Source organism: Akebia trifoliata, chromosome 5 (assembly GCF_017979445.1).
Source record: "Akebia trifoliata isolate Shusen 1 chromosome 5, ASM1797944v1, whole genome shotgun sequence".
NCBI classification, from domain to species: Eukaryota; Viridiplantae; Streptophyta; class Magnoliopsida; order Ranunculales; family Lardizabalaceae; genus Akebia; species Akebia trifoliata.
The window spans coordinates 169,580-185,947 of NC_141379.1; the positions used below are offsets into that span (position 1 = coordinate 169,580).

Below are 16,368 nucleotides of genomic sequence, written 5' to 3' on the forward strand. Positions count from 1 at the left end.
CAACAGCTATCATTACTAATTCCTGCTTCTGCTACTTTTTCTTTTTTTAAATAAAAAAAAATCTTTCACATTGAATTTTAAGGTTAAAAAAAAATCTAGTATCATCAGAACGTCGTATGATTTTTTGTTTTTATGCGAACAATAATTTTGTTACTTTTTTATTTTTACAGCACCTTTTCTCAATGGATTCTAGAATGACAAGTCTAGTTATGCTTGCCTAAGGGGCGGAGTCAAGATTTTAACTCACGTGGGGGCAATGTAAGGATAGAAGTTTTTTTTTGTGAGGACAACCAAGATTGTAATTTTTTTTGTGGGAACAATATAATAATAGAAATTATTTTGTAAGGGTAATCAAGAGTGTAAAACAAATTGGGAGAGTAATAATTCATTATTCATCATTATTATCTATTGCAATAGTTCATTACTCCAAAGAAAATTTGAAAATTCTTATGAGGGCAAGTGCCCTTTATTGTCCCCACTCTAAATCCGCCCCTGCTTGCCTGTGATGCATTTATTTCTTGGAGTGGAGAGAGAGAGAGAGAGAGAGAGAGAGTTCCACATAAGAACGTGTTTGATCTAGGAATAATTAGTTGGGCCTTTGTTTAGTAGTTTTAGCACATAAAGCATTACAAATCAATTAGAAATCTCTACATTTATTAGCCAGGAAGTATTATTAATAAAATATATTTATATTTAAATATTAGAAGTGATTTACGTTAATTAAGATTTTCATATTAAACTTATCTTTTATATTTTGGTTGAAGTCACCTATAAATATCGTATGAGTTCATATAATATTCATTCGAGATTCTTAATGCAAATCATTATCACTCCAATACCACTTCAGTACCAGATCACTACCACTCCAATACGAATTCGAAAATTTTTATGCATGTATCAAATTCGATCGGATTAATAAAAATGCGGATCGAATTCAATCCATTTCATTTCATCCTTAATCTGAAATCAATTCGAACACATGTCTTATTTTTAAATTATCAATGTTCAAAAAATTTTAAAATTATAAATCATATAAAACGTTTAAAAATATACTGTTCAACTACAAATATAAAGGGAAAAAAAAAACTAATATGTGATATCTATATGTAATTATATGAAATTAAGAATAATAAAATAAAATAAAAACTATTAAAATATGTTTAGATCAGATTTTTTTTTTTTTTTTGAAACGAATTGGAGTATATTCGAATCCAATCCAAAATTGTATCTGATTTAAATTTTCAATCGAAAACCGATCCAAAAATCCAATGTTTCATGTTTTTCAGATTTGATCGGTTTGGACATCGGGTGTATTTCGAATCATTGCCCACCCTACATCTAACTATAACATTATGGACGATATCTTCCTGATTCTCTTTATTATTATGGATAATATAACTAGGGGAACAAAAATGGTTACTACTAGTTGTTTATTAACCATTCATTTTTACTACTTCTTCCCCAATGTAAATGATATTGCTAAAGTCATATTGCACATATTTTGTTTGGTTCAATTTTACTTGTTCTAGTTTTTTATCGCCTTTCTTCTTAATCTCATAAATTAATTATTATTACTTTTTTTTTAATCATAGCCTTAAATATTTTTTTATTTTTTCTTAAGATTTCTTTATTTTCAACTCTAAAGAAATTAAGAGTGACCTTTAACACCATCCATTCAACGGCAAGTGTCTATCAATAGTGATTTTCATGATCAAATAATGAGGCAATTTCAATCATGTTGGGATTTGTTGACTCCCAAGAATAACTCATGAAAAAAACACATGATCCCAACTCTTTAAACACAAAATCCAATGGTTGAGATTTATGAGTATCTTGATAACACAAATCTTGGAAATACTTATCCCAAGGATAAATCTCAACATTTGGATTTTGCATTTAAAGGTATGGAATCATGTGTTTTTTTTATTAGTCATTTTTAGGCGTCAAGGGATCTTAACCCATTTCAAAAAACCCTCTTAATATTTACTTGAATAATGTTGAAGTGACTTCGGGCTAGAATCTCATATCGCACTTCTAGATGTGAAAGTGTATGGTAACCATAAATGCTTTCATCAAGATACGAGTGAAAAAACATCTATGGTTCATATCCACTTTCACGTCAAGAAGTGCGATATAAGGTTCCAGTCTGAGGTCACTCCAGCACGACTATATTTCCTTACAACATAAAATAAAGAGTCGTGTTGGAGTGACATTGGGATTTAATGCGATTCTCACATTTCTAATGTGGGATGCGCACAAAATCGTAGATGTGGTTTCTCGAGTAAAACACATATATGGTTATGTGTGCATCTCCATGTCAGAAATGTGAGAATTACATTAAATCAAATGTCACCCTAACATTAGTGTAAAATAAATAACCGTACGTTGTGGCAATCAATTTCCATTTCTACAGCTTGAATCTAATAAAGTCTGACGCACTTGTCCTTTCATGCTTGTAGAAGCTAGTACATTCTGGAAATTGAATTTTCCAATTTGGACGACTTAAGTTTTATATTATGATGCTAGAATAACATTAAAACAGTTGTGATTTTTTTTTTTTTCAAATATATCAATCACATTTATTACTTGGTGGGTAGCTAGGAACTTTTATTTCTTCACAAGTGGAATCTTTCAACTCATACGTCAGAGATCTAAAAATTACGGGGAAGGTACGTACTCTAAAATAATAAACAAAGGATAATGCTAAAGTAATATTATAATGTACATCGTGGGGGACATTTCTGACGTGGACATGTGTCAAATCTCGATGAAAGCATTTATGGTTCTGACACACATTCACATAAAAAATGTCCCCCACATTTCAATGTTACTCCAATACTAGTCTTAAACAAATCACATTTTTTTAACTCTTATGATAAATATTTACATTATTTAAAAAAATTTATATAAAAATATCCCTTACCATCATGCATTTACGATGAGATTGAAATCTTCTCGATGATAACCTTTGACCGTTTAAAAAAAAAAAATGCTAAATTGACTTCTTACAATACTATGTTTGACATGACATTGACTTAGAGGTGTGCATGGAACCATAGATGCTTTTCCTTGAGGAAAAATGCTTAATCAACTTCGTTCAACATTGCGTTGAGCATTGTGCTAACATGGCAGTGTGTTGACAACCATAGATTTCTTTCCTTGTATATGGAGGAAAGAAATTTATGGTTCTATGTGCATTGCCACGTTAGTGCAGTGTTGAACATAGTGTCAAACAAAGTTAGTGTAACACGACTCTTCCTTGAGATATGAGTGAAGCATTTATGGTTCTGTGAACACTACCAAGTCGGCACAATGTTAATCACAATGTGTTAGGAAGTTGGTATAGAACGACTTTTTAAAAAATAACAATTTATCTAACTTGTATCTCTTGTGCACTGTCACGTCAACTCAGTGTCCAACATATGCATTCCAACACGACTCATTTATTTATAAAAATCAAATTTTTTTTTACCAATTTTCTAAATCTATATAATAAAACGCAATTGTAAGGTCCACTTTATGATCTTTCCCCTTCACCTCCTCCAATTTTACAATATTTCATCTTTTACTTTTTTAATTCATTTTATTATTTTTTATATTTTACTCCTTAACCTAATTTTTTTAATAATACCCCTAATTTTATTTTATTTTTGCTTTTACCTCCTCAATCCCAAAGAGGATGTCTGTATTATAAGGCATGAGCGAACTCTAGTTGTAAATAGTTTGACATGTGTGTTAATGTTATTCAGGTAAATAAAATGATTTCATCTCATTTGGTAACTTTTTTTTCAAAAGGGGAAAATTTGTTGTAACTTATTTAATCACCAGCCAAGCCTTAGTCAAGCAAGCATCTTGTGTATAATTATATCATCAGACATCATGTGCTATGAGAAGAAGGAAAAAAAAAAGGAAAACAGTGTGATTGGGAAAGATAAACTTGATCCACAAGATGTGCCATTTTTTTTAAAACATTCTAATGTAAGTGAGAGGGTCAATTTAAACTGGCTGATTAGATTCTCCAAAAACATTAATTAGTTTGTTGGAGAGTTATGCCAAACTTGATCTCATTGCTTTTGTCATTTACAGTGAAGTTTCTAGGAGACTAAGGTGTTGACTTGAGGATGACCCACACACACACACAGACACACCTAATGCCCACAAAGAAAATAACATATTATTTGTCGGCAATACTGTTTTAACAGTTACCAAAAAAAAATTATTTATTTATTTATTTAAAAAAGAAAGGTTGAAACTTGGTAGGTAACTATTATCTTTGACAAACATGTAAATATTGTCTCCTTCACATTTCAACACACCTTCCACTTCTCTTCCATCTTTGGTTTGAATTTTCAAAAGCCATCCTCAAAATCAGGTGTAAGTCTCTTTCTTCTTTTCTCTTCATTTTTAAATCTTGGAATAAAGCATTAAAGTTTTCCTTACTGTTTTATGTCTATATGTGCACAGGTGTTCTGTGTAATGACAGTAGTATAATTTTGGTGTGTGTATGTCACCTTTCATTGTTTCTATCTACAATCAAATGGTCCCACCCAACCAACATAATTTGTCAACAATCCCATCATACGTCATAAGGAGATATATAATACAAATACTTCAACATTGGTGTCATGTGTCATCATGAATTGGACTGATACCAAACCAGATTAACCTTCTAATTAATCCAAATCATACGAAGCCAAGACTTTTTTCAGTCTAACAGAGTGTGCGGTGCACCAAGGCCAATTTATTTTCATATGTGTACGACTACCTAGATATATTGGTCGGCCTTCATGACCTTACCTACTACTCTATTTAGCTTTTTCTGATTTGGGACTTGCATTGTTATGTTTCATGTGTTCTCATTAATGGATCAGATTGGATTCAACACAGGACCAAAACAATAATGATCGAATCAGGTTTTTATCAGATCTCAATATTACCATCCAATTGATCTACAAATAATATAAATAAATTTTATAAATTTAAAAGAAATGTATATATTTTTGTTTTCTAGACAAACAAAGGGTTAGTGATTAATGAAGATGAACATGGGTTCGACGGGATTTGACTCTTAGCTCATTGGATGGCATAATTTTCCATCTTTATCTGATCGGGGCCTTATCAGACCAGGATTGCAAATGCCACACACGATACTTTCTCTCATGAATAATGATGTTATATAGGGTAGTTTCGTAATTTGAGGAAGATACTTAAAATGATTTTGTAATCATCTCTACGTTCTCTAAATTTATAATATGTTCAAGATACTTTTATTGCAATCAATCAGATTTATTAATATGCTTCCTTAAATTATAATTTTATACAATTTGGTTTGTAATAAAATTGCATATGGAGAAACCACAACTTGAAATTTTTTTTTTATTACTATCAGCCACAATCCATATACAAATCAATATAATAATTTACCTTTCGAATAAACATATCTTATAAATTTTAATTTAAAAAAAATTACTGTATGGAAGTTGTCTAGTAATTCAGGAATACATGTATTCCTCACAGTATTAATCATTTTCTACTATTGTAATAAGAGATCAAGGTAAAAGATGAGTATTGTAGTTCCAAATCAACCTTAATCATTGATTTATTAGATTACAAAAATGTCATGGCATTGTATTAAATGACACAACACATACATCAAAAAGTTGGATTAAATGTTTAAATTTTTAATTAAATTAATTAACTACTAATTTTTATAACTTGTGTGCAAAGCTAATGCGACCCTCAAGTAATTTTAATGATGGAATGTTCTTATTTTCAATTTTTGTTTGTATGCGACTAAACAGCTCATATAGTTTACGGTCATGAGCATGTTCAAATAAATTAATCCACGGGATGGCTAATCCTATGGCACTTATGGATATGGACTAAGGCATATCACATGGTCCCATACAACAACCTATCCATATGATTAATGACAGTGAAGGAACACGACATGCACGCCTTGTTCACATTCGTGACATGGTGTGCACTAAATAATGCTTGTCGTGAAACATATAATCCATTAAAAAATCTAAACAAAAATCCAGAAGGAGAAGATTTAGATATTACAAGTTATTAGGTGGCACTTTATATTCGACTCATAGGCATTTTGACAATAGGGTCGGAAAATAGTGGATAGGAGGGTAAAGAGTATTAATTAGTAATATGTATGGGGATTGACAAGGACTTGATGATGTGCATGTTGTGATGACTCAGAATTGGTGGGATAATTTGATGATTCAAGTTGATACTTAGTAATTAAAATCTGAAATATCTCATTTTTCATAATTTCCTTGGATTGTGACTTACATGGCATGTATTGAGGTGTGGGAGAAGGGTTTCATTCCTTAAGGTTGGAGACAATAGAAGAAACAAAATAAAATCAAAGGGCTTAAGATGAGGGCTTTTGAGTTGTTTTTTTGTTGTTGTTAATCTTTCAAAGTAAAACAGTAACAGGGGTAAGTCAAATATTCACCAAAACATGAAAGGCCCATCTCCTTATCAAATTCTATCTAGTGTGTCAAAATGACATGCCAGACACCTTACTGGCCATGAGTACATACAAGGAGGCCCATGTAGGTGTGTCTTTTTCTCATTGTGATACTCACTCTTGTAGTGACATGTTGCAAAGGGTGATGCAAGGTAGTGGACGGATGGGTAAAATCTTTAAGATCTATGGCACCAGTAACATGGTGGTGGTCCAATGGCACCTTACTGACGTGTTTGTGGTGCCTTTTTAGGACCAATGATGCCTTGCTGGCTTACTATAGTATAGGTGTCTGAATGAGACATTCAAACGAAGATGTCTTGGCTTCAATTATACATCCACAATTTTGGAAACTAAAGGATCACATGATCTACCTAATCCACTAAAAAAAAAAGATGCAAAGCTAAACAAGGACTAGGAGTTTGATTGATAATTGAGAATTGATATCTTTCCCACTTGGAAAATGACCATTGAAATCATATGGTCTTGGCATTATCTATCTTTCCTTTTGTTAGACGATTCCATTCCAAGTTGTAATGATCTAGTCGTCCCCACACCCACCCCTCTTTAATTTTAATTTTTTTTAATACCGATTTTCATTCTAACATATTGTATATTTTTTCAAGCCTTTGCATCACTTTTTACCATAAAGTGAAGCCACATACATACTTGATTTGGTGATGGGAAGTTTTAACATGACTTTCCCCCATATCAAGTGGTGGTATAGATAGAAATCTTTATTAGGTGATGGATGGTCATTTCGAGATCTAATAAGTTTTTTATTTTTCATTTTTTTTAATCTCAAAAGGGGGTTACCCACTTACATGTGTTGGATCTCTTTTGGGGACCACCAGTGTACTGAAATGGGCATTTCATTTCTTCTCTCCAATCAACACCCCCTTTGAAAAGATGTGCCTTAAGATATCACAAATAAAAAAGATGGGGTGTGGTGGAATCTCTCTTTACAAAGCATAAGGTAGGGGGGGTGGGGGGGTCTCTCACTAAAGTGGATGTATGTGCGTGAGTCATGATTCCCAAACTACTCCTTCATATCTGATTTCCGGTCTTCAAATATTGGTTTTTTACTTGGAAAAGGCATCCCATCCAGTACCCACTCTTTATAACGTACACCTTTTTCAAAGATTTCAATAGGAATAAATGAAGGGAAGGGACTTGTGAATAAAGCATTAATGGTGGGACTTTGGGTCTTCCCCTGCCCAAGTGCCTTGCTTTTGGAAACATAGGGTGGGACACCATCCATAATTTGTTTTCTTGGTAAGTTTTCACTACTACTTTGATGTAAAATATTTTTAGCATAGAGAGGGACCCAACCAAATTACCTAACCTTGGGCTGGACTTCTACTACCATAGACAATAGAATGATAAAGTCCGGTTCAAAGTATGTTACTCTAGATTGAATGATTGAAGACTCGAAAAACCCAACCCAACTCCGTGGATGATGATGATAATATAAACATTTGCAGATTGAAGGTCAAGTTACATCAGCTCCTATAAGTGTGCATAGGATCCATGGTTTTAAAACTCGTCCAAGACCGAGACGTATCCGCCCAAGTTAACTTGGTATCGGAGCTTAACGAGACCAACTCACAAGTCACTTTTTTGATCGAGATTTAATACCTTACATTCAATTTTTTGATTTTTTGAACGAGACGCCTCAAACATATCGGAAAACTCATCCGAAACGACTTGATATCAAGTCTGAATGAGACGAGACGTGAAACCGAGTTTTAAAAACCATGATAGGATCAGCATCTATAGGCTAGAGGGCACCAGTGTAATCTACTATAGTCATTGAAGAAATCAGTTTTCATGGTCCCAATGAGTCCTTGAATTTTTGGCCCATTTCCTTGAAGAGAAGCGCACCACAAATAATAAAAGATTGGTTGTTTATAGTCATTGGATTTCCCACGACTGGCTTCATTAATGGGTGGATTCCAAGAATTTTTAAGTGAAATGCTTCAGAATACAATGGTTAACTATCACTAATTGGCTTTCTTGAAAATAATAGGACCCGAGAAAGGGACTTGAATCCATGATTATAGCGATGTCTCTAAATAAATAAATGTTGATGGAGAAACATTAATCCGACTTGATACTACCAAACATATGGTGGCATTTATTATCTCACAAAAGATGCATTATTATATCTTTGTTTATCTAGATGGTCCGATCAACCAGAATGTCACCATTTGATAAAGTCTTCTCTATTGTTTATTGCCCTTCGTTTCTTGCAGAGTCCAAAAAACCACTACTATTTATTGGATGATTAAAATTATCAGATGGGGGCTGTCTTTTAAATGGAACCCATGATTTGGACAACTTGAATTTACAATTGTACAGCATCATTTATCCTCAATTTTACTCCTAAATTCATATATATATATATATATGAGCCCTTCATCATCCTCAATGGTTGAAACTGAAATTTCTTACTTTGATTTCTACATTTCACACATTGCTTAGGTATCCATGTCAATGCAAGGTCAGGTATTGTCATCATAGGGAATTCTTTTTTTTTTTCCACTAATTCACATTTAGCAGTAATACAGCTGAAGATAAGCATTTTTTTTTATTTATATCAAAAATGAAAACTATTTAATGTAGTCTAATATATTGTGCAAACACTCACAAGAACGGCTTATACAAAGGAAGGTTGAAAATATGGTCAAAATTCAAAAATACAATAAATAAATCAATAAATTGAACAACGAGGTGAATTTATGCACAATGGACATCTCGCAACTTCCTGAGCGAAGACAGAATCCCTAGAACAACCAGTGTTTCCTCCTAGGCTTGTGCTGAATCTGGGCATCTGCAACACAGGTAACACAAAAGTTCAGAGACACAAAAGTAAATCGACGAACTTCTCCAGGAAATCAACTGAAAGCAACAAGATTCACTTCATCACTAACCCTTCATTTCGTATAGTGAATTGTAATGTACTTCAGACCAAAAACTTAACCAAAGTTCTGCATTAAGGAAAATCTCACTGTTAAAAAAGGATTAACTTCATGCAATTATAGATAAATATGTTCACATCATACTTCCAATTAAAGAACTACTCTGACAGAAGAAACAAACTCCACAAATCTACCAAATGCGCGCATGGTTCCCCCCTCGAAAAGTACCAAAACCAAGATAGACTATATCTTGCTCAAAACTTGAGCATGTGTCGACTTGGTGATTTGAGTTTTCAACTTCACAAAACCTAAGCTACCTCCACAACTCTATCTGAAGACTCTGATGCAAGTAAGTCAACTTGTTGGGTATTCAAGTAGTTGATTGAATTTACATGCCATGTATCATGGTCTACCCCTTACAGAAGCCAAAGAACTGATCCCTGGCCTAGCTATTCTATGTAAATAAAGTAGAATTTCTAAACAGGTAAACTCATTTCTTTAGTTGCTGAGCACTCTTAACTTCCTGAAATTGGAACAAAATCACTGGGAGTGCAAGACAAAGGACAACAATATTGTACTAGTGAAAATAGAAGAAATTGTGTTCACCACACGCATTGACGCATATTAGCAGATACAATGCCCTAAAAGAACATCGGAAAGAAAGATGATCAGTCTGTGGATGGTGCCTGTCATTGACTTACTAAGCTTATAAGGACGATTAAATAGCAATAGCTCATCTACATTCTTACCTCGTTGAGGAGCCTGGCTTCGTGGAGTTATTTCAATAAAGCATGTATCTCTAAATGAAGTTAAAAGGCATATCTTCGCTCCAAACTGCAGATAAACAAGCAGCATTCAAACTTTTGTTGATGTTAAGGATGAAAAATAATTTTAGTTGTCACAACATGAGCCTTTTGAAGAGCAACATTTGTCAATTGGAACAATAACAAATGTGGATCTTGCCTACCCAGTGTGTCCTACATTTGCTAAGGAATGTCCCCATCCCCTCAGCGAATGATCATAATAATAGAGAGAGATTATAAACATAATTTTAATGAGTAAAATTTATTAAAAGTAGCTAGTTAATGTAGTCTTTTGTGTTTATGTAAACATATAAATATATTGCTGAAGTGTAAAATTTTTTAAAAAAGATGAAAAAAGAATATAAATGAAGGTTTTGTCTAGAAGCATGTTGAAGGGTACCCAAGCATCTGTTTTTGTAAAAGACATTACGCAAGTGTGCAACAGAGCTATTTATGGTAGCCAAGAAGATATCACACCTTGTCGGCAGCAGCTTGTAAGGTTATATGGTCGCCCCATTCACCAGATCTGCATGATGCAAGAAATTAATCCAGGAAACAGAATCTTCCCTATCCTCGTATCGATGAAGTTCAAATACTGAATCATGTGCCAGCAGCCAGATGCACCGACATATTTTAAATCTTTTTACACTAAGTTTTGAAGTAAAGACTATTCAGAAAATATCTTACTTGGCCATTTTCTTGTAGTAGCGTTTATACTTCATTGGGACATAGCCTTCATACAAAGCACGGTAGTCTTTAAGCTGGAACGAGGAAAAAAAATAGGGAAGAGAAAACTCGCATTAACCTCTTCAGTTATAGAAGATACATAAGATAATCTCTCACTAGATAACAAGGTATAGAAATAGGAAATTCAAATGAGACTGGCGAGGGACTAGAGACCAAGTTAACCAAAAGGTCAAAAATAAGTCAAAAGTAATCAATTAGAAGGAGGTAGAGATCGAGGAGGATGTTGTCCATAAGATTAGACATAAATGGTTAAAGTGGAGGGGTGCTCCCTGGAATGCTACTTGACAAATGTATCCAAATTAAATTAGAAGGAAAATTTTATAAGGAGGTATTAAGAAAGGATACGCTCTATGGAATTGTATGTTGGGCGGCCATTAAACATGACCATAGATTGCGCAGCAGATAAAATTACACATAAATGCATTAATAATAAAAAGTAGGACTAGCCTCTGTAGACTGTAGGTGATCATCTATGTTGAAGTTCATGAGGATGGGAGATATTGTGCAATGAAGGCCAATTACAGCCCCTAGTAAAAAGGAACAAGCAAGTTAAAGGTTCTAAAAGACCTAGAGGAAGACCAAAAATGGCATGGATTGAGGTGAAAAAAGTGAAAATGAGCACACCTGAATTAACAAAAAAAAACTACCTATAAAAAAAAAAAAATTAACAAAAACATGGCTTCATTCATGGTTTCTAGGAATGTGTAAGAACACTGGATTCTAAAGGATATCCTTATAAAATACCTGTTTTACAATCTCTTTCCTTACATACTTGTGATGCTCTGGAGACTTGTACATTTGATCTGAAATTGCTCGAAACTACAAAATGGGGAGAAGAAAAGATTGAAAGAACTTAAAAAATATGTACTGCAATTGTAGCCTTTAACATATTCTCAGAGCTGTGTGAGTTTACAGACCTGACAATTGCCATCCCCAGAGACCTTCACTTCATATAAGCCATAAACGTTTAGCCTAGCAATTGTTATGGGAAAACAATCATTTAGTACTTACGATAAAGGATCGACCCAAAATATAAACAGCAGTATTCAAGTTCCTTGTAACAAGAATTAGTATGAGCACATCGAACTCCACGCTATATATTGATGTTCCCCTAGATGTGCATGTCTATTCATTATGGTTCAACAAAACAGTTGATTTACATCAGGTATATTATTAAACCAAAACCATGCCGACATGCGCTAGCAACAATACAAAAAGATTTATGTAAACAATGAAAGGTGTGCATTCTGTTTCCAAGCTTTATATTTTTCCAAAATTTTATATTCTTTAATTTTATCAGGATTTCCAAAATAATGCAACAGAGAAAATGAAATATTTTCAAACTTTCTGAAACGTACACGGGCTAAAAAATCCAAGTAATGACTATAAACTATGAAGTAAACAACATACCGCTGAAGAAGCCGTTGGTGGTCCAGACCGGAATCACTTAAGTTGGGGATGTAAGAATTTATCCGAGGAACATGCTGAAAATTTCCAAGGTTAAATGCGGGATATAATTCAACGGAGCTCATTTCTTTAATTGGAAAATAGGCATTATGAAACCCATGAAAACAAAAGGAAATTATAGAGAGCGCAACACGAGGATTTCTTATTCAACTAATAAACAGAGCAATACAAGAAAATGGAGGTAAGAGTCCGTACTAAAGGGAAGACAATGCAAGACACTAAAATATGTTAAAGCTCAAGCCAGAAACAAAATGCCCAATTACTATGGCGGCGTCATCGTCACACTGCATTGGAGAAAATAACTAAGTTCATTATTTAGGTGCTCTATCATATAGTTGGTTGGGGCAAGTTTGGTGCAAACTTGTAATTTATTTTTAAAAAGTCCTAATTCTTTTTCTTCTTTTTTGAAAATTTTCCCAATTCATATTTTAGTACAAAACAATTAGGGTGATTATCAATTGACATATGCCTTGACATAAATTATCAGGACAAACCTAGGAGTGTCCCACATCATCCTCATACATAGCTCCTGTGCAGGGTTGTGGAATACACCAATTGATCAAAAAGTAATTGAACTAATTGGATGACCGTTACCATTCACTCTATCAAAATCAGAAGAAAAAAAGCCCTAAGCCAAATACTTGATAATTACTGAGATTGCGGTTTCACTTTTTGAAATGCTTATCGACGACTATCTGTCAAGAATAAAAATGACTCGCATCCAAAGGTAAAATCTTTCGTGAAACGATGGAGAAGGATTTTGTTGATAGAGAGAGATTTTATTGGATGTATCTTCCCCGCATTTATTTTTCCTAGCTGAAATAGAAATTGTGAAATTAGCAGAGAGAAAAGAGGTATGCAAAAATATTTTTTTATTTAAAAGAAAAAAAGGTCGAGAGAGACAGACTTATGGATTACAGGGAGAGAAAAATCCTAGAAACCAGAGAACCAGACAAATGGATTGCATGAGAATGTCTAAGAAAAATGAATGGCAGTGAAGTGTTCTGTTGTCAGCAAAAGAAATAGGAAGGGTATTAAACCGTAAAGCAATTTTGATCGGTCCCTCTACCTTGAGATTATGTTGTATTCCAGCTTATTGTGTAACACACACATATATGTCTATGTTGAGTTTAGTCCCACATGGGACACTCATTGCCTTGTCTCTCTCCTTATACGCTCCTGGGACTCTCCACTCATTGCCAATTGGTTTGAGTTAGACTCCCTAATTTATCAGTATATGCTTGTTTGCACACTAGGAAGAAAAGAATATGACTTGAATTCATGGATTTGGATTTTGAATTTTTGTGGTCTTATATGCTTGGGAGCAAGAGAAAAAACAACAAGGACACCCTGCACAAGTATGGGTGTTTAATAACTAAAACTTCGTCAATGATACGGTCAGATGATAATCTAACTGTTCCATGGATTGTTTTCTGTAAATATACAATAAGAAAGAATATAAAATAGTTTATGTTGCATCATGTTATCTGAAATAAGTTGTAACACTTCAAACAGGAGCGAATGCAACTAAAAGCAAACACTGACCAAAATGGTTCTACAATACAAAATGTGAGGACGTAGCCTTCAACATGTTGAAAATGAGAAAATTGCTTACAGGAATAGGAGCCAGGTTAGAAAGACGTCCAGCAATTGCACCATCTAATTTAGCATACTCTTCTGATAAAACGACAGCAATCATCCCGTCATCCTCAATATCTTGCCGACTGCTTAGAGATGTAGAGCTTGAACATTCACCAACACTATCAGTTCCATTTATCATAATTTAGCCTGGCAGCCAAAGCTTGCTTCTTCACGTGATAATAGCAACACTATGACTTGTCTTGATGATCTGGAAAGGAAAGCACAATTAACTGTATTAGTATCATTCCACAGGTAATGAATGAATCCTTTGAAATCAAGATAACTAGCCATGAAATCTTAAATGAGAAGATCCAGTAAATTAATCAAGAACAAACAGGATAATGTTGCACTGATATGGGTACCGAAATCGTTTGAAAACTTGTCCAAGACCGAGATGACCAAGGCAAGTCATCCTGGTCTCGAAAGTATGAAGTATTTCATATTGTGCACATTATCAAACAAAATAATAATTATTATTATTATTATTATAAGTAAATAAATAAGACCACCACCCAAAAAGGAAAAGTTAAAAGTGTCTAAGGTCATCTACCCATTATGGTTCCAAACCCATTGATTGAAACTGGAATACACATAATTCTCACGAGACTAATCAAGGAGAAGTCTAATTCTCAACAACCATTCATCTCCACATTATTTTTTATCAGGTTTACACCCAAAGAAAAGCTGGTCTCCGATATTAACGTACCAGTGATGCAAATTACGAGAGATATAACCCGAAAATTAGTGCCCACTTTTATCAAATACAGTGCAGTGAAGATGAGCATCACCTGAATTTGGTAATTGAATTCATACCAAAGTAAAAATAACATAATCGATGAATGATTAACTTTATCTAAGTTATGATCATCCCAAAATCATTTTCTCATTGAACAAACCCTAGATTTTTACTTATTTATTTATTTATAGGTTTAGCACACATAGACTTTATCACCTGACTTAGGTGGCACCTTCCAAGTCCCTAGATTATAAAACCTAAACATTAAATCTTTATCCAAACAAAACTGAATCCAATTAATAAAGAACCCTAAACTCTGATACTTAATTTAATCAAAATCTTGGCAAAATCCAATCCACAGCAACAAAAAGAAAACCTTAAATACCCATAACCAATTACAAATTCCTAATTGATACATATTAGCACAAAAATATGTACACAATTCAGATAAAAATTTGATCAAACAAAACAAATGGAACTTAAAAAAAGGTTGAAAACAGAAGCATCTGAAAAGGAAAATATATAACCAGGAATTAAAAATAAAAGTAGAGATACCTGAAATCGATGATTTGAGTTCGTGAAGAGAATGGAGAAAGTTTTCTTACCTGATCGCTTATTTATCTTCGAAGGGCAGAGAGAGAGAGAGAGAGGGAACGCGTTTATGACTTTTTATTTGATTAAATAAATGATGGAAGATCGAGTTACGCACGATTTGGAAATTGGAACCCCTTTATTTATTTAATATTTAATAACTTAAAATAGGAGATGAAGACAACATAAATGTCTACTAGATTGACAAAAAATTAAGTAAAATACCGATTTGATTTTATTGAGTGGGGGATAAATTGAATTTGATTTATACCATTTTGGAAGATATTTTACGGTTCTACCGTTTCAGTATACACATCAAACATGTGATCCATTTTATCAGTCGGTTTCAAGTACAGCTAAAGAGCTGAGGGCGAATGGACCTGTCGCCCAATTAGAAGGAAATTTAGTTTCATAAAGAAGCTGTGATACGTACAAACTAATGCCACGTGGCATACTTTCACGTCTATAAAAGTAAAAGGCCGATCTACGCAACAAAAATAACGATAGCAAGCCAATGGATTTTCAGAACAACCAACTATTGATTTTTATTTTGTCAGATCCACCGATAGGTGAAAGATGGAATTTTGGCCTTTGGAAGGTGTGTATTAGGTAATCCGTGTCAAAACATTTGACAGTGAAATATATATTTAGAATAATGACGAATGCACGCACTAAATTATAAGCGGTCGGTCCGACTGATGTGTCAAAACCACAATCCTTTTTCATGTTTCCCAAAGAAAAATATTTATAGTTCTAATCCTTTGTCATATTAACTGCATACAGACCTCATATGATTTATTGCATGCATTCATCATGATTTATATATGGGTCCCGTTCAGCAACAAACATTTTGGCAAAACATTTTTTAAAACATGGGTTAGAGATTTTGGAATGAGCTAATTTTTGGTGAGGATGATCTCTATGGTGAGGAGATCATCCTCACCAAAAATCAGCCTATTCCAAAATTTCTAGTCCTAG

At 33.6% G+C, this 16,368-nt stretch overlaps 1 protein-coding gene across 2 annotated transcripts; it reads right to left on the reverse strand.

Annotated features, from left to right (window-relative positions):
* Positions 1-9,055: 9,055 nt before the first annotated feature.
* Positions 9,056-15,565, reverse strand: LOC147400726 (Cysteine proteinases superfamily protein). Of its 2 annotated transcripts, none has more exons than XM_086441710.1 (10): positions 15,405-15,565; positions 14,038-14,271; positions 12,366-12,439; positions 11,873-11,927; positions 11,700-11,774; positions 10,896-10,969; positions 10,686-10,734; positions 10,155-10,239; positions 9,418-9,474; positions 9,056-9,317 (listed from the first exon to the last, which is right to left on the reverse strand). In XM_086441710.1, the coding sequence occupies exons 2-10, from the start codon at positions 14,200-14,202 to the stop codon at positions 9,271-9,273; spliced, it is 681 nt and encodes a 226-aa protein (XP_086297836.1). In that variant the 5' UTR covers positions 14,203-14,271; positions 15,405-15,565; the 3' UTR covers positions 9,056-9,270. The 2 variants fall into 2 exon arrangements, with proteins under 2 accessions (XP_086297836.1, XP_086297837.1); XM_086441711.1 differs by having other exon boundaries at positions 15,355-15,501.
* Positions 15,566-16,368: the final 803 nt, after the last annotated feature.

Bases quoted from the DNA above. Each gene is read 5' to 3' on its own strand.
- LOC147400726 (XM_086441710.1), bottom strand. From the start codon at position 14,202: ATGATAAATGGAACTGATAGTGTTGGTGAATGTTCAAGCTCTACATCT. The intron at 11,928-12,365 runs GTATGTTGTTTA...AACAATTGCTAG, and splicing joins CACCAACGGCTTCTTCAGCG to GCTAAACGTTTATGGCTTAT. The intron at 9,318-9,417 runs GTTAGTGATGAA...CCTGTGTTGCAG, and splicing joins TTCACTATACGAAATGAAGG to ATGCCCAGATTCAGCACAAG.